The following is a 21115-nucleotide window of genomic DNA, read 5'->3' as shown; positions in this document are numbered from 1 at the left end:
TTACCTGGCAACAGTTGCTAAGTGTGTTAACAACTTATGCTAAAGGCTGGAAGGGAGCAACTACTTTTAAATCCTCCCAAATCCAGTGCCCATACTTTGTATGGCAGAGGCTTTTAGTACCATTCTTTAAATTAGGCACATAACTACATAATCATGGTAAATCATTTAGTCCTCACCAGCCTCTAGTTTTATCCTAAAACCCTGAATGTCTTGCAGCTTTCTTAAAATTCTAGCTTCTCTTAAAAATAATTTTCCTGATCCTAAGATTATTTTAACTGGAAATAATAGAAGACATCTGAAATTTTAACTATGATCAGAAATACAGATTATACAAACTTTGTTTGCTGTGCTTTTTGTAATAAAATAATTCCACCAGCTCCTTTTGGAGAAACCTTCAAACGAATCCATGATTACAAGCCGTTCAAGACACGCTTTTACACTCATAAAGATATACTGGGTAAGTGACTATTAGTTTTCCTTTGTTCTAAGCGTCATATATTATTCTTTCTGTTATGTAGGCTTTTATCAGCTTTTCCCTGTTCAAAGTTGCTTGTCTACCATGAAAGAATATGTGTTGGAATTTAGCAACTCCACTTACCAATTGTACTCATTAGGTAAGGTATTTAGCCTCTCAGTCTGTTTCCAGGGTCAGAACTCAGCATATATATTTTTTTCTTACCTTTTAATTACTTTTTATTTTGAAATAGTTTGACTCAAAGTTGCAAAAATAGGTAGAGCATTTTGATGACATTATGATCCAGCTTCTTCCATTGGTATTTCACACAATCCTGGTACTTTGTCAAAACCAGGAAATTATCATTGGAAAAATGCTATTAATATTAACTCAGAGACTTTATATGCACTTTTTCCATAGTGTGTATTTTTATGACATTGATTGCATGTGTCTATTTATGTAACAAACTCTTTCATTTCCTCTAACTCAAACTTTGGAAACCATTAATCTGTTCTCTGTCACCACCACAGTTTTATCACTGTGAGGGTGCTGTCACTATAGTTTTGTCATGATTGAGTTTGCTACCAAACAATCCCACAGTATATAACCTTTTGAAATTGACTTTTTTCACTCAACATAATGACTTTTAGATTCATACAAGTTGTTTGTATGCAGTTTCTCAGCATATGCATTATTAAAAAGCTCTGCAGGTAACCTATTGTATGATGGGAGTTGAGAATAACAAATATAAAGTAAGGAAATTTAAGCATTAAAAAAGGTAATAGCAACCTATATTTGTATCGCATTTTTATGAAATTCCACACTTCAGTGGTCCACAATTAGTCACTTTTCTTCCTAGGTCTTTCATAACTAGCTACACAGTGTTGAGATTTTTCATAGTGTGTCCATCTCTACCATAGTATTTGCCCTATGTTTTAAAACTCACTGATGATCTAGTGGCGAAGACTATATTTCCACACATGCATTTTCAGTTGCTGGTGACAGAAACACAACTTAGATTATACTGAATAAAATGAAATTCTTGACCCTTTGATAGAGAAACTTGACTTTAGGCTTTCAATCTGTCATGCTTACTTTCTTAGTGAGTTGGCTTAATTGTTCACTACTGCAGCCAGGCTTATGCACCTGGGAAAGGAGGGGTGTGGACTCAAATAGCTCTAAGTATCTGTTATCTCCATCTTAGAAATCTCAGAGGGAAAAGAGATATGTTCTCCTTAAATCCTTATATGAAGAGCATAGATAGCCAGGCTTCAGCACATGCTCAATCCTGGGCTAATTTTTCTGACCTAGAGAGGGGTGGAAGAAAGACCAGAAGTTTGGATGCTGCAATTGGCAGTCTTACCGGAATGATCTCAAGTGAGGGAGGGAATTTCTTGAGAGAAGTGGGTCCTATTACCAGAGGGAGAGAAGAGGTGCTAAGCAGATAAACACGCATGTCCACTCGTATTGCCAAGCTAGGCACCACAAGAGATACAATGCACTATAAAGTGTGTTTTGTAATTTTAGGAGGCTGATCATCAAAACATAATCACATGAAAAGTTAGTAATTCAACTTATCTAAGATGTGAGAATGAATGGAATGAAGAGTAAGTACTATAAGAATTTAGAAAGAAAAATCACTGTGTACAACAATTTCAGCACCTAAAGGTTATTACTCCTGTAACAGCTTGTTGGCCACCTCTGACAATCACTCAGTTGTGAGAAAGTGGGCAAACCCTGTGACCAGCTTGAAGGACTCATGCTCCAGGTCCAGCTCTGTTCTTACCTATCTGATATTACATGTTCTCTAACCTCTAGACTTATGATCTTTTCTGGGTAGAAAGGGTATTATTTTGGGGTTTTTGTTATTTGGAAATAAAGTTAGATCATTGACAGAGAAATAATAAACCACTCCTTAGCTCACTTTACATCTGAAATAGGTAAACCCATACTGAAGAAAGGCATGTATATAATGTAAGGAAGACATTTGGCTTTTACTCTCCTGATGGAAATAGCACCAGTACCCAGATAGGATCAAGGAGAGAGGAATTGAAAATGTACTGATATACTAATATATCTTGGATATTCATTCACCATTCTACTTTGTAAAATGTGGAATGGCATTTATTTCACTTTGCTTCCCTAGTTGCCTACTGTGTGGTCTGGGCATGATGAGGGGAATGACTGTCTACTTAGGCCTAATAGTGCTGAGTTCTCTCCTGATCAGTTAGGGAAAAACTTGCCCCCTCAATAGGAATCTTTAAAGAAAATGTTGTTGGCAGTGACATCAATGTTTATAGCAGCACAATTCACAATAGCTAAACTGTGGAACCAATCTAGATACCCTTCGGTAAATGGATAAAAAAAATGTGGTATATATACACAATGGAATATTATTCAGCAATAAAAGAGAATAAAATCATGGCAATTGCAGATAAATGGATGGCGTTGGAGAAAATAATGCTCAGTGAAGTTAGCCAATCAAAAAAATAAAAATAAACAAATGCTGAATGTTTTCTCTGATATAAGGTGACTGACTTATAGTTGGGTAGGGAGGGGGAGCATGGTAGGAAAAGACTAACTCTAGATAGGACAGGGGTGGGAGGGGAAGGGAAGGAGCAGGGGGTTAGCAAGGATGGAGGAATGTGATAGGCATTATTATCCAAAGTACATGTTTGAAGACATGAATTGGTGTGAACATACTTTATATACCAGAAATATGAAAAATTGTGCTCTATATGTGTAATAAAAAATGTAATGCATTCTGTCATTTATTTTTTTAAAAATTCAATTAAAAATTTTAAAAAATCTATGATTAATACTTAAAAAAATGTTGTTGGCTAGGGGTGTAGCTTAGTGGTAGAGCATATGCTTAGCATGCTGGATTTAATAGTGCACGTGCGCGTGCGCACACACACACACACACACACAAAAGAGAGAATTGACTTCTCCTAAAAGGCTATAACTCCTAGATGGCTCACATAAATAACTAGATAATGATGGAAGGGAAATCCAAGAAACAATCTATGGAGGTTTTATGATCATTTCTCTTTAAATACACAGATATTGGGGCAAATATTCTGAATAAAGAAGAGAGGTATCAAGAGATCTCATTCAAAGAAAGGATTGTAAAAGCAGAAGCTAAAGTATGGAATCAGGTAAAAGAAGTAGAAGTCAACCTAAAATACATCTTTCTAGTTCTTTGGCAGACAATTCTTTTCAGAATTGTCTGAAACAATACTATATAGCTCAGTAGGCAAGAGCATAGTCTACAGAGTCAGCTAGAAAGGCCTGAGTCCTGGCTAGCTATGGGAACTTAGGCAAGTTCTTCAACTTGGCTTCTTCATAAATAAAAGAGAGATAATAATAATGCCTATTCTTTAGGAATGAGAGCTCAATGAAATAATGTGCCTAGCACATATGTGGGTGCTTTATAAGAAGAGGGCCCTATCAGAAGCTTCCTTCTTTTTAACTTGCCCTCTTTGTGTGGATGACTCCTGCCTCCTTTATTCTCATTTGTTTAAACCTCAAGAGGAAAAGGGAATACTTGTAAAGTGATTATTATAGTCTTGTATTTAATATATATCATCCTTTTGTGTGGTGTACAACACACCTGAAATAATGTCCATTTTTTTCAAATGCTTCATCTTGGCCTACTCCTCTTCATCAAGGGAAAAATCTTCATACTGCCAGGCACAGTGCTACATGCCAGTAGTCCTACCTATCTATGAGGCCGAGGTGGGAGAATTGCTTGAGCCCACAAGTTCAAGACCAGCCTAGGCAACAAAATTGAGACCCCCATCTTAAACAAATGAAACCCCAAATTCTTGATACCTCATTCATATGATTGCTGAGTATCATAGAGGCAGTTTGAATGTTGGGACTCACAGAGGTAATTGAACAAAGTCTCAATCCTGCAGCCCCCACTTCTTCAAGTCATAGGTAGAATAATATACATGACTTATTAAAGAGAGTTAAAACTCCTTGAGGACAAAACAAATCACAATTCTTAGAATATTATTTTTTGATTTCTTCATAAAATAGACATTATAGCTAATAGTATTAGAATTGCCCAATATTAGTGCCAGCAAAAGTTTTGTTTGAATATATTTTGAACATAAAAAAGCAATGCAAAGAGTAACATATCAAATTTAAGTACTTGTCTTTTTTTTACTAGTAATAAAATTTGAATTGATTATTAGTCATCAGTTACTTATGCATTCTAATATAAGTGGATGCTTTTGTAAATAGTCTACTGTTTGAAAATAAGTTTATCTAGTTGTCTGGATATTCTCTTCAAAATACTAACAAAACTTCTTTCTGAACCCCTGAAGCAGGGGATCTGGATAGTATTCAGTCTCCCTACTCATTTTGTAGCTTTGCATGTCTGGTCTCTGTTCCCACATTTTCTACGATAAGCATAAGTTACTTTGCTAATTAAGCAAGTAAGAGATAGAGTGCCAAGGAGAAAAGACAGTGCAGCAGCATATATACAATAAAGCTGTAGTATTGGTATGTGTTAGGATCTCTGGTGAAGACAGCCAGGGCACTATGGGAAGTTTGAGATGGGAATAGAGTAAGTAATAGGGCCCCATGGTGTTGCTAATTTTTAGTAAACGTGAAAATCAGATTGACCAGCATCCCATATAGTGATAGTTTACCCTATTTTCATCTTGATGTCTTAATAAATAATTAGACTATTTCTTTCAAAGGCTAATGAACTCCAAAAACAAGCAGTGGATAAAGTATTTGAAGATCTAACTGCCAAACATAAATTTGAAATCCAGGTTCTGGAAGAGAAACATCAGAAAGATTTACAGGTTTGTTAGAGTGGTTTTGTTGTTGTCTTTTAATAAATGCTGAAGTTACAAAAAAAATCAAATGATAACTCAACCTTACTTATGTTTACTATTTTGGCATTTTATAAGGGTGCAGATATTTATAAAATAGTAGCATAAAATTATATCTTAATGTGATATATTTGTAGTTGACTGGAAAGGGCACTAAAAAAAAGAAAAAGAAATGCTGAAGTTAGTAAAAAAAAAATTACTTAAGTTGACAAAAGAATGAAAGCAAATACCATAATATGTAAAGTCTGTGTGGTGTTACATAGAATTATGGAGAGAAGCCCTGGAGATTCACAGAAGAGATGCTGAGCTCTATGGAGCAGTGATATATATGTGAAGGAAAACCTTATAGCACTGAATGAATGAAACAGGCTATTCTGTTCTTTCTCCTGGACTTACTTTTTCCTAAATTTGCATGTGCTATACTGCCAAGAGGGACATGGTTCAGCCTGGGGCTGCAAATGCCCCAGTGTACTGTTTATTGATCCCAAAGAACTTAGAGGACTCAACAGAGAGGTTTGAACATTTTATAACTTATGTACTCCTCAGTGGTAGCAGGCCAGGGTATTGTGGAATGCTGCACCATCCCTACAAGCAGAGGGAATGTATACAGTAGGTTGCATGCCCACTGTGCAGGTGGATTTCTTCAGATTTTTTTAAAAGACTTTTTAGTTGTTGGTAGACCTTATTTTATGTATTTATATATGCTGAGACTCGAACCCAGTGCCTCATACATGCCAGGCAAGTGTACTACTACTGAGCCACAACCCCAGCCCTCTTCAAATGTTTTGCAAGTACATTCTTTTACTTTACAACCAAGGTCATCCTGTTTTGATCCTTGCCTAAAGATTGGAGATAAGGGGCTGAGGATACAGCTCAGTTGGTAGTGCTTACCTCACCAGCACAAAAAAAAAAAAAAAAAAAAAAAAATTAGGGAGATAAGGGAAGTGGCCAGCTTCTCCTCTCCATTTCCTTCATTATCATATTCCTTAGAGTCACTTTCAGCTTTCCTAGGCACCCCAACAGACATCTGAGTTGTCTCTGAAGTATTTTCTATAAGAACAGCAGTCACAAGATTGAGGAACTAATGTGACTCCATTTTTGAAAAACCAGCCTCTACCTCAGCAGGGCCTGTCCAACGCGGGAGGTGACCCTTGTCCTTGAAAAACCTAAGCACATAGCTACCTTGCTGAGTCATTTGTTGTACCAGATGTCCTTGACTCAGCAAATGCAAGAGTTAAAAGACCAAAAGAATGCCTGAGCCCTAATTCGGACCATAGCAACAACCAATCGGAGTGAGACAGGGAAGATACCTGAAATACCAAGGGCCCTCCCAGTAGTTTTGATGATTGATAACATGACTAGGCAACCCTGCAAGTTTAGCATATACACTCTTGCAACCCCTTGCAGCCTAAACCAATCAGTTCAAATGTATCCACCACTTGAATTAACCAATCACACTTACTCACTTGTTCTGGCCCATGAATGTGCTAATCAATGTTAAGAGTTGTTTGATTTTCCTGCGGTGTGAAATGATTTTCTGTATGATGTTGTGATACATAGAGTATCCCTCTAAAAAACCTATAAATCATCATTGAACTAAGGGTCAGGATTCACTCCTCGGGATCGCTGCGTCAGAAATGGTTGTGAGTCCAGGCTTGAGCTTGCAATAAAGACTCTTGTGTGATTGCATCAGATTCGGCTCCTGGAGTGTTATGCTCGAATTCGGGACCCCCAAAAGACCACCAGAGACCAAGATCCATGTAAGCAGCAAAGAGGTGTTTATTGCAAGCTAGCTCGGTACTCCACGCACACACAGCAACTGGTGACGCTGAGAGGCCCCAAGCCCAGGGTTTGCAGCAGTTTCATACACTCTTTGGGGAAGGCAGGGACCCTACATACATCATAGGATCTCTTAGCAAATCATCACACACCACGGGAAAATCATAAAACAACTCTAAAACATGATTAGCACATTCACTGGCGAGAACAAGTTGGGTAAGGGTGATTGGTTAGTGCGAAAGGGGGATTCCTTTGAACTGATTGGTTTAAGCCAAGAGGGGTGTTGTGCTAAAGGTTTCCCAACCCATTATCAACCACCATAAACTACTGGGAGGATCATCTGGCATCCCAGGTATTTCCCTGTCTCATGCTGATTGGTGGCTGCTAGGGGGTTGCTATTGGTCCCCACCTAGCCTGACTGAGTCAGGATACCTGGTGCAGCAGATCTCTCCTGTTATTTATAGATAAACAACTCAACAGGGTGGGTATGTGCCTAGGAGTGCTCTGTGGGTCTTTCCAAGGACAAGGGTCACTCCCCCTTCCTTGGACAGGCTTTGCTCTGAGGTAGAGGCTGGTTTTTCATTGAGGTCTATTGGGGTCCCACAAATCTGTCATTACAAGATGAGAGGGAACTCTTTTTAACCTGCAATCTGTTCAAACACATGATTCTAGATAACTAGTAAACTTTCCAGGCAGAGGTCCTGGGATTCATTATTTAGTTCTGTATGTTGTTTACATCTGATATGAATGTAGAAATATTTTCACATTTGGCCAAGGGAGAAACAAAGAAGGACAAGGTACATGGGCAAAAGCTGGAGGAAAGTGGCAGACACTTAGCCCTAGGTATGGACTAACTTAATAAGAACTATAGCTAACTCTGGTACAATGGCACACGGCTGTAATCCCAGTAATTTGGGAGGCTGAAACAGGAGGATTGCAAGTTCAAAGCCAGCCTTAGCCAAAAGTGAGGTGCTAAGCAACTCAGTGAGACCCTGGCTCTAAATAAAATACAAAATAGGGCTGGGGATGTGGCTCAGTGGTCAAGTGCCCCTGAGTTCAACCCCTGATTCCCCACACATACACACACACCAAAAAAGAAAAGAAAAAACATAACATATGAACAGTTCAAGGTCTGTGGGCCCATGTTTTCATTGATCTGACAGTGAGCATCTACCAAATGTTATCTCTGTACTAGTTGAGATTAAATGGACTGTCCTTGCCCTCAGGGGGCTAACAGAGAAAAGAGCTCTTCCCCTGGGTTCTAATAATAGAATGCTCTCTGTTTGGCTCCAGTGGCCCAATACCACCAGTCTTGGCACGGGCTGCAACATCTCACTGCCCATGCCCAGTTCAAATAGGAAAATGCCATGGACCACCATGTCCATAAGGTAAAAACAAATCAGACACTCAAGAGAGGCCCAGATATTCATTGTCATGAAACCTGAGGAAGTTTCTGAGAGACACTGTGTAAAAATGCTTGTCAGATATTTGTACATAAACAGATATTTGTACTGTAAACACAGTGGGATTCATGAAGTTTGTTTCCTATAATATCTTCAAAATGTGGGCTGACTCATTCAAGATATATTTCAGTAAAAGCAGTTTTATCTGGAAATCTTACACTGGATAAGAACACTGTCAAACAATAGGTTGCTGAATGAAACAATAGTACATAATATGTACTCTATATGCTAAGTGAGGCAGTAGCAAATAGATTAAATGCTGGAAACTAGACAAAAGGGGGCTTACTGACAATGATTTGGATTTTTCTAGGTCATTACATAAAAGAGAGACTGAGGCTTAATTCTCCAAATCCTAGTTCAGAACTCAGCCAAAATAAAGGGCTGAGATGTTATTTTTTAAATTCAGTGATTTAAGGAGAAATATGTTATGGTAATATGATAGCTCACCTATTTAAAGCTCTACCATCTTGCAGTCTCAATTATTGAAAATATACTTAAGGGCTGGGGGGATATAGCTTAGTTGGTAGAGTGCTTGCCTTGCATGCACAAGCCCTAGGCTCAATCCTCCATACCACAAAAATAAATAAAATACAAAACAGGGTCAGGGATGTGGCTCAGTGGTCAAGTACCCCTGAGTTCAATCCCTGGTATCATAAATAAATAAATAAATAATATATATATATATATATACACACACACACACACACATACTTGAAAACAAAGAAATAAGTTAAGATATCCTCTACAAGTTTAATAACACCCCTAACAACAAGAGAAAAACTCAGGCTTATTTCCTGTAGTAGAACTCCTCCATCCTCATTCAGATGTCATTATACTTACTTGACATCCTGAACCCAACAACCTTGGTGGTTTGCTATTTTAAACCCAAAATAGATTAAATGCTGGAAACTAGACAAAAGGGGGCTCACCGATAGTTAGAACAGACAGTCCTCAACCCAAGGAGGCATGAGAAGAGTAAGAAAAATTACAAAGAGCAGTTATCAAGTCTCAAACAGCAGTTCATTCTGAAGTCATTTATGGCAGAGACAAATGGCTCTATGAACTTGAACAATTATTGAGTACCATATGAAATTTTTACCCTAGTACAATCATTCATCTTTGTCTACTGAGCCCAGATGACCAAGAAAACATTAGTGTTTTATTATAGTCTTTTTATGAGTAAACTGAGTGGTTAAAGACATTTTCACTCAAAATATTTAATTTTCAAGCAGTTTTAGAGACAAAGCCTTTTGCTATATAGAAAATGTAGCTTACATTCCTAAGTGGCCAATATTTCCCTATAAAGATTTTTCAAAATCCATCAACTAAGGTCACTCAGGAGAAATTCTTCAAGTTGGTTTTTCTTTTCTCTTAAAAATATTCACCTTGGAGTAGCCAAAGTAAGAAGTTGAAAACTTTTCTTCTCTTGAAAAAGCTGTTGTCTAACAAATATGTTAATTGTTAAAATATTTTCTAATAAACTAAGAGGAATTTCGTTTTTCTGAAAACTTTCAACTTCTGCTGAGGATTCTGTCTGGATACATAGTAAATGGAACCAGCTTCCTAGGAGCCCCCTACAGAAAGTGTTTTGAAGGGTGTTAGGCAAAAGTGAACCAGGAAAACTTTATTGGTTTTATTCCTTTCAACTTTGGGTGATATTTCATTTGGAGAAGATATTCTGCAGTAAAGAAAAGTGAGGAAGGAAAGAAGGCAGGCGGCCAGATAGGCAGGTGGAGACAGGGAGGCTACTATATCATAAGATTTTGCAGTGTTTCTTGAATGAATAAACGGATAAATTTCTTGAAAAAGTCCAATATAACCAGCAAGGGAGAAACTGGTCATTGAGAACCTTGGTTTTCATTCCTAATTCTTCCACTGACTTGTGTGAAATAATTTTATTTATGTTCTCTTGATATCTTCCCTAAAGTAGAGATAAAAGTTTACCATTAAATGAAAGTTTTGAAACTCTTGGACAGAACCAACTGCTCCTTTCTTGCATGTATTCCTACTACAAGACTCATTGCAAAATTAGTTTGTTGGTCTCTTCCACTGATAGTGAATACTCTGAGAACAAGTGTTTTACTCAGCTTTTCATCACTGTGACCAGAATACCCGACAAGAACAACTTAGAGGAGGAAAAATTTATTTGGGGAACACAGTTTCAGAGATCTCAGTCCATAGATGGCTGACTCCATTGTTGTTGGCCTTAAGTGAGGCAACGCATCTTTAGGAGAAGGGCCCAAGGAAAGCTGTTCAGTTTTTGGTGGGGCCAAGAAGCAGAAAGAAAGAGAGTGTAGGGACTGCAGAGAAGCTGTACATTTCCAGGACATACCCTACCTGCCCCCATCTCCTCCATCCACATTCTACCGCATATAGTTACCATCCAGTCAGTTTATTCAAACAAGTATGGACTGCTTAGGTTACAGCTCTCATAATCCAATCATTTTACCTCTGAATATTCCTGAATTAATACAGGAACTTTTGGGGAGACCTCATATCCAAACCATAATATTCGGCCACATTTCTAAAATGTCTACTAACAGAATTTTCCTCTATAACTATATATGAGGTTTTATTTTTTCCCCACAAATCTTGGTTTGACTAGTGCTTCCTTTCTTTGTTTGTCTGAAAGCCATTCACAAGTTCTCCTAACCACAGAGTAATGAAACACTTGTTTCTGTCTCCTTTATGAAAGAGAAAGTACCTCCCAACACAAATGAGCTTGAATATTCCAACAGCAGTGGGGACTGGAAGGCAGGTTCCTTTGACTACAGTAATGTACAACTGTTTTCTGCTTGAGTCTCAGGTTTTCTCCTACACAGAAGTCACTGAGTACAATAATTATTGCACCATTTCCCAGGACTTACTAAAGCAGAATTGTTTATTGTCTTTCTAAAAAGTTGTAATGAAAATATGACAGTTAAGAAAAAAAGACCTTTATTCTCACCCCTCCTTTTTGCATATTCCATTTCAATATGTTCACAGTATATGTATCTATGTACATAGTTTATAGTTTCCTGATTTTATTTAACATCACATAAATGAAAGTTTTACATATCATGCACCATATTCTTTTAAATTATCAGTGTTAACAGGTGCACACTTCTTCAGGTGGATAAATCTATGATTTAGATTACCTCTTAGGATTCATTTTAAGGGATTGGGGATTATAACTCAGAGGTAGAACACTTTTTTAACTTGTGTGAGAACCCCGTTCAATCCCTAGCACTTTAAAACACACACACACACACACAAAAAAAAAAAAAAAAAAAAAGTTAAAATATTTTAAAACATCAAGGCTGTAACATCTAAACCAAGCATTCTATTGCTTAAGGACATGGAAGCTAAAACCAAGACAGAAATGTTTCGAAACATGAGTAACGAAATGAAGAGAGAAAACATGGCTGCAGAACAACGCATGGTGCACAGAATCCAAAGAATTATGATGGAGTGCCACAGGGAGAAGATGGAGGCTGTGGAGAAAGCCAGGGAAGAAGAAAGACGGATCGCTCAGGATCTTTTAGAAGCCCAAAAAAGGTATTCCACTGATTACATTTGCAAATTAGTATTTGACTGTTATCAAAAATCTACCTGAAGAAAGGGATAAGGTTAAGGTACATGGGTGGATGTTCCCCATTTGGGGAATTTTTACATTTTTATTATGAAATATAGCAAACATATCTTACAGAAGGGGTGTGTGTGTGTGTGTGTGTGTGTGTGTGTGTGTGTTTTAAAGCAAAGTAGAAACAAATACTGAAGGACCTGTTACCCATCTTATAAAGGGACTGAAAATCACCAACACTTAAGAAGCTTCCATATGTTCTCCATATCCATCTCCCTTCTCAAGAGATAACTACACTTAAATATTATGTTTTTCACTCTGGATCTCCAGTTTTAAGAAGCTGAGGAGAGGAAATCAAGAAACATTTCCCCTTAAATACCTAAGTCAATCTTTACATCCTCTATCCTAGTTCCTATGTGGTTATATTACTTCTTGCTTTAGCAAAAAAAAAAAAAAAAAAAAAAAAAAATTGACTTTGTGGACCTGTATAGAGCAAAATTTGCATATCCCAGCTTAATGCTTCCTCATCCCTCCTTACAGAGAAAATCATTTTAAATTATACTTTGTATCCTTCCATACCCTCTTGATGTAAATATGTATATAATCACATGCTTGTGATAATCACATATATGTACATAATAAAAATCATTTTATACCCATCACAATATATGTGTGCATGTGTTTGTGTATGAATGTGCATCAAGGGAACCTTTCTAGGTACATAATGAACATTTGGTGAAATAGGACAGCAGTGAGGAGCACAGGAATTGTCAAGTGAAAAACAGTTTCCGGATACAAGTGACCTGCCCAAGATCATAGAGCTGCAGCATAGAACTGAGACTGAGACCTCCCTGTATGGCCTCCTAGACTGTGGCCTGTCACTTTTGTTTTGCCATTTGAGTTAACAAGCACATGCATTTGTATATAGTTGATCAGTGAAATCTTTTGCATTAGAACTATTAGAACAGCACTAAAGGTAAAATCCTGAAGGAGGGACAGATAAACAAGAATGAGGGATACAGTTGTGCAGTTTCAGGGGTATCTCCCTTTCTGCATAGATTGTAAATCATTGTGGATGTAGAAGAGGAGAGTGAGAAAGGATTTGAGGAGGGAGTTAGAGAATGAGTTGTGGTCCAATGCAGTGGAAAATGGACTCTCTTCTCCTCTTTTCTGTTCCCTTTCCATGTGCGGGGGGTTTTCCTCCTGAGGAGCCTCTGGGTCCACTCCTCACACACATATACACACCTGCAGTCTCCTGATCTCTCCCTTGCTCTATTGCTTTTGCCTCTTTCCACCACTTTCCTGTGTTTAACTGAAATAAGATTTTCAGTGTCCATCTTCTACTGAATTAATAGACTGAGCCTAGGGAACTGCTATATCTGTTGTTTATATCCAACTGAAATGTCTGTTTTGTTCACTGGTGTTTTCCAAGTGTCTGAAAGAAAACCTGATAAATGGCTAGTATTCTTTAAATATTTATTTAACAAATTATTCAAATTTGTTCTGCTCAAATGAACCCTGCATCCATACCAGATCTAATTTCTAGATATTGTTGGATTCCAGTGTTGTTTAAAACATTTATAGAAATTAATGTATGTAAAGAGACCACTAATTAGAATTCTATCATAGATTCTTTATTTGACTATAAATTTTCATGTAAGACTTAAGGATTCAGAACACATACATATTTTGAGAAATTTGTTAAATGCACAGACAACTTTTTTTGTGAATTACGGTGATTAGATTCTAAACATATTACTCAGGAGACATGAGACTTTTAAAGTTTTTTTTTTTTAATATCTCAGCGTGGGTAGTTTCTAATTATATTATAATCTAAGGCAAGACATGAATGAAGGAACTGCTCAGGAATTTTTGTGGTCATGTAATTCCTAGTGACAGCTACCCTTTATTCAGTACTCAGTATACAAAAGCCCTTTGTGTACTTCTCATTGAATTCTCATATCCCTTCCTGGGGGATTCTGTCATCCTGTATATCATCAGATTAAGATCCCCAAGTCTTACAAAGAAACTAAGCAAACTCCCAAAGGTCACATGGAGAGGAGATGATAGGGCCTGATTTGAACCCTGGCCTGTATGAGGCCAAAGTTTGTGACCTTCCATTAGGCTACCTTGATCTACATGAAGTTATATGAGTTATCTAGGGGATTTGTATTCTTCTTCAGAGCTAGTTAGATGCTTTCTGTGGATGTGGCACTGAAGTTCTGGCACATTAGGTGAAGTAATTAGATGAGCAAGCCTGGATGTACTGGCATAGGTAACGTTTAGATTCTGGAAGAGTTTGAAGTCCTGGAAAGATAAAGTGTGGATGGGGTAGTAGAAAGGTAGGTTTTTTTTTGAGAAAGTTGGTCTTGGGTTGGTCCTTAGAAGATGGAAGATCCCACTTTGAGAGAAGCAAAAGAATAAGAACAGAAAGAACAAAAACATGGAAGGAGAAGGTTTGGTGTATAATGAGGCAGAGCCAATGGAAAAGTTCAAGGGTATTAATAACCCTAAGATCCAAATGTGCTGCAGAAGGCTGGCCTCTAGAGACGTTCCCCACCTGCCCATATCTTCTATAATACCTAAAGCACCAGCTTGAGGGTATCATTAATTCTCCTATCAAACCAGAAAGCCATAGGTTCCTTATGTCCAGGGTAGAAAATCAGAATTGAAAAATTGCAAGCACAATTTTTATACTTGATTGAAGTAGAGTTAAAAGTTGTAGTTCAAATGAAAAATGGATTCATTGCCTAATTAGGCAAATTATCTAATATGTTATACTTTGCTCTACTATTATATGTACAAATGACTTTTGGGAACAAATCTCATCATAATTTAGAAATACCCTATGGGGGAAATGAAATACTGGTTCTTAGTGTTTTAAGATCCAGGATTTTGGGGCTGGGGATGTGGCTCAAGCAGTAGCACGCTCGCCTGGCATGCGTGCGACCCAGGTTCGATCCTCAGCACCACATACAAAACAAAAGATGTTGTGTCCGCCGAAAACTGAAAAATAAATATTAAAAAAAAAAATAAGATCCAGGATTTTTACTGGTAGATGTAGAAAGGAGGTTGAACAGTAGAAATGTGTTAGTCAGCTTTTCATCACTGTGACCCAAAAACCTGACATAAAACAACTTAAAGCAGGAAAAGTTTATTTTGCTTGTTTTTGTTTGTTTGTTTGTTTTTTGTTGTTTTGTTTTGGTGGTGTTGAGGATTGAGCCCAGAGTCTTTTGCATGTGAGGCAAGCACTCTATCAACTGAGCTATATCCCCAGCTGGGAAAAGTTTATTTTGGTTCAAAGTTTCAGAGATTTCAAGTCCATGCTTAGTTGACTCCATTGCTTTGGGCTGAGGTAAGGCAGAATATCATGGCAGAAGAACAAGGCAAAGGAAGCTTCTCAGCTCATGGCAGCCTGGAACCAGAGGGTGCCAGGGAGTGCGTGGGGGAAGAGAGAGAGAGAGATTGGAACCAGGGACAAGATATAGTTCCCAAGGGCATGCCCCCAAGGATCCACTCCCTTCTACTAGGTTCTGTGCTTTCTCCCCCCCCCCCCCCTTCTTCTTCTTCAAAATATCTTTTAATTGTCAATTGACCTTTATTTTATTTATTTATACACAGTGCTGAGAATTGAACCCAGTGCCTCACACACGCTAGGCAAGTGCTCTACCACTGAGCCACCACCCCAGCCCCACTTCCTACCACTTCTGAATAGTACATTCAAATTCTGAATCTCTCAGTGGATTAATCTACAGATGAGGTCAGAGCCCTCATGATTCAGTCATTTCCCAAGTGGACCCATTTATGAACACTGCTACACTGGGGACCAAGCTTCAACACATGAAACTTTGGGGAACAATCCAGATCAAAACCATAACAAAAACATGTATAAGAAAAGTTTTTTAAAAATTTGCTTAATGAGTAGAAGAGAAGAAATGCTTATTGATATATTTCTTTAAATGTATGAGCAAAATATCTTGTACCATGTCAACAGCCTTCTAAAAATAATGAAGAGAACTAAAAGAGACCCTAAAGAGAGCAGAAGACAAATAAATTGTTATTACAAATTTTCTATGCTTTATTTTTTCCCCAATAGCTTAGTAAGTTTGAATTATTATATTTTTATTTTTTCAGGGCCGGGGTAGCTCAGTGGTAAAGCACTTACTAGCACACGTGAGGCACTGGGTTTAATCCTCAGCACCACATAAAAATAAACAAATAAAGACTTTGTGTTTATCAATTTAAAGAAATAACTTTTTTTTTCATTCTTCAAGAGTCCATTCTTGAGAGAGAGAGAGAGAGAGAGAGAGAGAGAGATATCTTTAAAACATCAAACTGAGGGATAGTAGAGGATAGGAAAGGCAGCAGAATACAACAGACACCAGAATGGCAATATGTAAATCAATGGTTGTGCAACTGATGTGATTCTGCAATCTGTATACGGGGTAAAAATGGGAGTTCATATCCCACTTGAATCAAAGTGTGAAATATGATATATCAAGAACTATGTAATGTTTTGAACAACCAACAATAAAAATTAATTAAAAAAAATAAATAAATAAAACATCAAACTGAATTCTACAGATGTGTGGACACTTACTGCAACTGTTTTGAAAATACGTTTCTAACCAGCACCATTCTGAAATGTGTGAATTTCAGAATTTCAAGTCTATAGTCTATGAGACTATGAGTCTATGAGATAAAGACGGAAATGGACCTCACTGCTTAGAGAAGGAGCATAGATATTCATTTAATCAGAATGGATATTGGAGGTTATGGAGCTGAACCAGCAGCTGGTGAGCCATCTCCTCCAGTGACAGGAGTGTTACGTGCTATTGGAGGCTGTTGGTTCAAGCGTTAAACATTGCCACTTGTCTTGTTTTTCCTAACGTTGATCCAAAATGTTAAGCCTCACCTTCATTTCCACCCTTGGCTTCTGGCTCCGTCCTCCACTCTGCATAGCAATCCTTCAAAATATTTGTGGAGAAAAAAAATTACAATAACATCATTGTAAAGTTTTATAATTACAAATAAAGAAGAATATTGTAAAAAGCTAAAAAAAATTATTTGTGGAGAGATTATTCCAAGATTTACTTTGAAGAAGGAAAGGAAAAAAACCAGAGAGCACTAATATGCCCATTTCCTTCAGTCCTTATATAATGTGCTTTCTAGGCCTCTCTTTTAGAGGAAACATATTTTATATATATAATCATAAGAATTGACTATTTTTCTGGCAAATGATTTGCTTATGTTTAGAAAAATTTTAAAGCATAAATTCTTTTAAGCTTTTGCAATACTTCAACTTAGCTATTTTAAAATTCGATATTATTTGGCACACACACAAAAATATATCCACTCCAACTACCACGTTAAAGAGCGAAAACATAAAGATGAATGGCACTGTAGATCACAGCCTCTATGCACTATGCCCCACCCCATTCCTGGCTTCAACTCCATACCTTCAGGAAATCATCAGAATAAAATTCAGAGACATCCTGACTAAAATAAAAAGGAGTAAATCCCAAAGGTAAAAAATCTGGGCCCTGAGGTAGGCTAGAAGAAGTTGGAAAGGACATTCAGAAAATACCAGAACTTTCTGAGAAGAGACTTTGATTTCAGGGAGTTTAAAAAACAAAAACAACAACAACAAAAAAATGTTCATGCCTGGGGCTGTAGTTCAGTGGTGGAGCGCTTGCCTACCAGTTGTGAGGCACTGGGTTCGATCCTCAGAACCACATACAAATAAATAAATAAAAAGGTATTGTGTCCATCTACAACAAAAAATTCTAAAAAATAAAATAAAAATAAAAAATATTGAAGGTGAAATTAGGAGTCATCTAATATAGACTTCATTGAAACCAGATTTACCTAAAGTCAGCTCTATGGAGACTTGCAGTGGCACCCCCCTGAACACCTCCTGTGTGGGGGCAACCCAGAAAGAAAATCACCCTGCCTGTTACAGAGCTGTGACTTTAGAAGAGCAGAGTTTCTTCCTTGGGGACTTAAAACCTGATCGAGGAAGGCTCCTTCTGGCTCTTTCTGAACTAAGCTCCATGGCTCCTGTCATCACGTTCACAGTCTTACCAACAACCCAAGGATTTTATAAAATATCAGACTAAACCCTAAGGATGTGTGTGGATGTGCAATTTCAACTGTACGTACAATGTCACTTCTACTAATGCCACCTCCATTCCACTGGGGCCCGAGTTGAAAGCCAGGAAGTTGGGTTAAATTCCTCTTTTTTGTGCATTCCTTATATCCTAGCAGTAGTTGATTGCTAGCAGTTGTGACTCTGATATTTCTTTGTTTATGTCTCCTCTCCCTCTCTCTTGTCATTGCACCTCCAGAATGTTACAAAATGGTACTGTTTGGTCTCTCTGACTCACCCCACTAATATTTAGTTCACTCGTTGTTACTGGAATAACAATCCTAAAATGTTACATTCACTGTATTACCCTCTCAATGAAAAATTTATAGTGATGTCTCATGAGATTGAAGCAGGTATTGGTTAAGGGTAGGATCTCTTCCCCTTGCTCAATTGTGTGACATTGAAAAATAACTTAATCTCTCTAAGGCTCAATTTTCTCACCTATCACATGTGAATAATAATAAATAAAATAATACCAGCTTCATTGTGTTCTTATGAAAATTAAATGAGATATAATAAATATAAAATGCTTAGCAAAGTCCCTGGGACACAGTTAGTGCCCAATGATAGCACTTGCTATCAATAATGGATATAGCTTAGTTGGTGGGAAAAGGAAGAAAAATAGTCTAGTAACTAGAGAGGCTAAGGACAAATGATGTTTAGTTCAAGTCTGTCAAATTTAAAAGTCAAGATGGAACAATAAGAGATAAGAGGATTAATTGCATCTTGGAGGAAGGAATTTGGACAATAGAGTAAGTGGTAAATCTTGGAAAGGCTATGTTAAATTGGGAAGCAGGAGGGATTTTATTAACAATTGTAAGTATTTGAATCCAACATTTGCAGATTTATTTATTCTCAGATCTTCAGAGGTTCTTCTCAGACTAGGTAAACTATAGAAATCCACTAGAGATGTATAACAGTGACTTCGAGTTTTTGCCCTGAATTCAGACTGCATGGGTTGTGATGCTGATTTTGCCACTTTTACTAAAAGTAAAGATGGACAAGTTATTTAAATTGAACATAATAACAGAACTATCTCACAGAATTGTTTTTGAGAAGTCAGTGAGTTGACATGCACAAAAGTTTGGCACCTGGTAAGAGATCAAAGGGTTGGCTGCTATAAATTATATATAACTATATATATTATAACCAGACATCTGAATCATTCAACAGTGCTTCTGAAAACATAGTCCAAGGACCCTCAGGGTCTTTGAGACATTTGGGGAGTATCCATGAAATCAACAATACTTTCTTGATGATTCTGCTTTTTTCACTCTCATTTTTTAATGAGTGTTTAGTGAAATTTTCCAGAGGTTTTATGGTGTAATATATCACAATAGATTGAAATAATATGAAAGCGTAGCTTTGATGTAGCCAGACTTTAAACAATGTTAAAAAAATTATGCCACTCTTCTCACCAAATATTTTATTGTTTTAGAAGAGATGGTTTTCACAAAAATATTTAAGTTCATTTGTAATTGATTTGTTATTTTTACATTAATAAATATTTTTAAATGTCTACATTTAGCTTCTAGTACTGTCAATAGATACAACTCATATAAACAAAAGATCTCTGGGCCCTTAGTAACTTCAAGTGTAAAAATGTAACTGAGTATAAAAAGGATCCTGAGACCAAATAAATCTAAAATGGCTGTCCTTGAACACCTCTCAGATAAAATCAGGGTTAAAGCTAAATCTAGCCCATAGGTATAGAGTTTTCTTCCCTTTGGCTAAAATCAAGTAGCTGGGTTGATATATTTTCTCTAGGGGTATGTAAGTTTGAAACTATTTCTTCATTTAAAAAATTATTATTTTTTATTTGTCGAAGGATATTTATTTATTTGTTTATTTATTTATTGTCCTTAGAATTAAACCCAGTGCCTCACACATGCTAGGCAAGCGCTCTACCACTGAGCCACAACCCCAGTCACTATTTCTTCATTTTTAAGCAAAACTCATTCATATTTTTTCTGGCTAAAGTGAATGCAGGTCCCCAAATGTACCATGAGACATTAGACTAGAGGCCTTGCTCTATCCCACAGCAAAGAAGCTGAATAGCCTCCTTGTTATGAAATTTTTTTTTGATTCATTGCTAATGCTCTCTACAGCAGCCTGTCTCATCTCAGTAATGTAATGATTTCTTATACATCTGTGGATATAGTGAAAATCAGTCTGTTTTTAGTAGGTAATCTATCTAATTAATAATAAACTGTATCATTTTTTTTGTAGCAAGGCCATGGATGAACTCCTGAATACTGGTGCATCCATCATTAAGGACCAGAGGATGAACTTTAACCAGATAATAAGAGAAAAGGAACATGAAATGAACATCTACTATGGCATAGCTCAGAAACAAAAGCAAGAAGAGGCACAGGAAGTGCTTCAAGAAGCTGAGAAAACACACCAGGCCACTCTTGGTAATGTGATGGATAAGCTGGTTAACACTCAGGGGGAGCTGCTGTCCATAGTAAACCAACTGGGAATCATGACAAACTGGAAAGATTTTCTGGAGGAGGAACTACAGGAAACCAGAGCAGCATTTCAAAAATACATCGATTATACGTTTCCTCAGCTTTCACCAGGACAAGCCGATTTTATTATGCCAGAAAGAAGGAAAACACCTTCCAATCTTCTTATGGACAATGAAGCAACTCTTGAATAGAGGTCTTTAGCTGAAATGTCTCCACATAAACAGCATTCAAAAGGCTTAATAAATTTATTTAAAACCACTATTAACCCCTGGTATTGTACAGGGTACTATTGGGCTATATACATTGCATGGAAAACCAAAATACTTAAAAGCACATTCCAGGTTATGATGAATGGTTAATTTGAATTGTCAACTTGATTGGATTAAGA

The 21115-nt window shown here is 37.2% G+C and overlaps 1 protein-coding gene across 1 annotated transcript; it reads left to right on the top strand.

Moving 5' to 3' along the window:
- The first annotated feature begins 309 nt into the window (after positions 1–309).
- On the top strand, positions 310–20986 carry C6H6orf163 (chromosome 6 C6orf163 homolog). Its single transcript, XM_076859475.1, has 5 exons — positions 310–457; positions 3518–3612; positions 5167–5274; positions 11881–12083; positions 20486–20986. Exons 1-5 carry the CDS (start codon positions 310–312, stop codon positions 20916–20918), a joined length of 987 nt encoding a protein of 328 aa, XP_076715590.1. The 3' UTR covers positions 20919–20986.
- The last annotated feature ends 129 nt before the right edge of the window (positions 20987–21115 follow it).

This window comes from Callospermophilus lateralis, chromosome 6 (genome assembly GCF_048772815.1).
Source record: "Callospermophilus lateralis isolate mCalLat2 chromosome 6, mCalLat2.hap1, whole genome shotgun sequence".
Classification (NCBI taxonomy): Eukaryota; Metazoa; Chordata; class Mammalia; order Rodentia; family Sciuridae; genus Callospermophilus; species Callospermophilus lateralis.
Note: the sequence above shows the minus strand (reverse complement) of the source record. Positions and strands in the feature narration are given on the sequence as shown.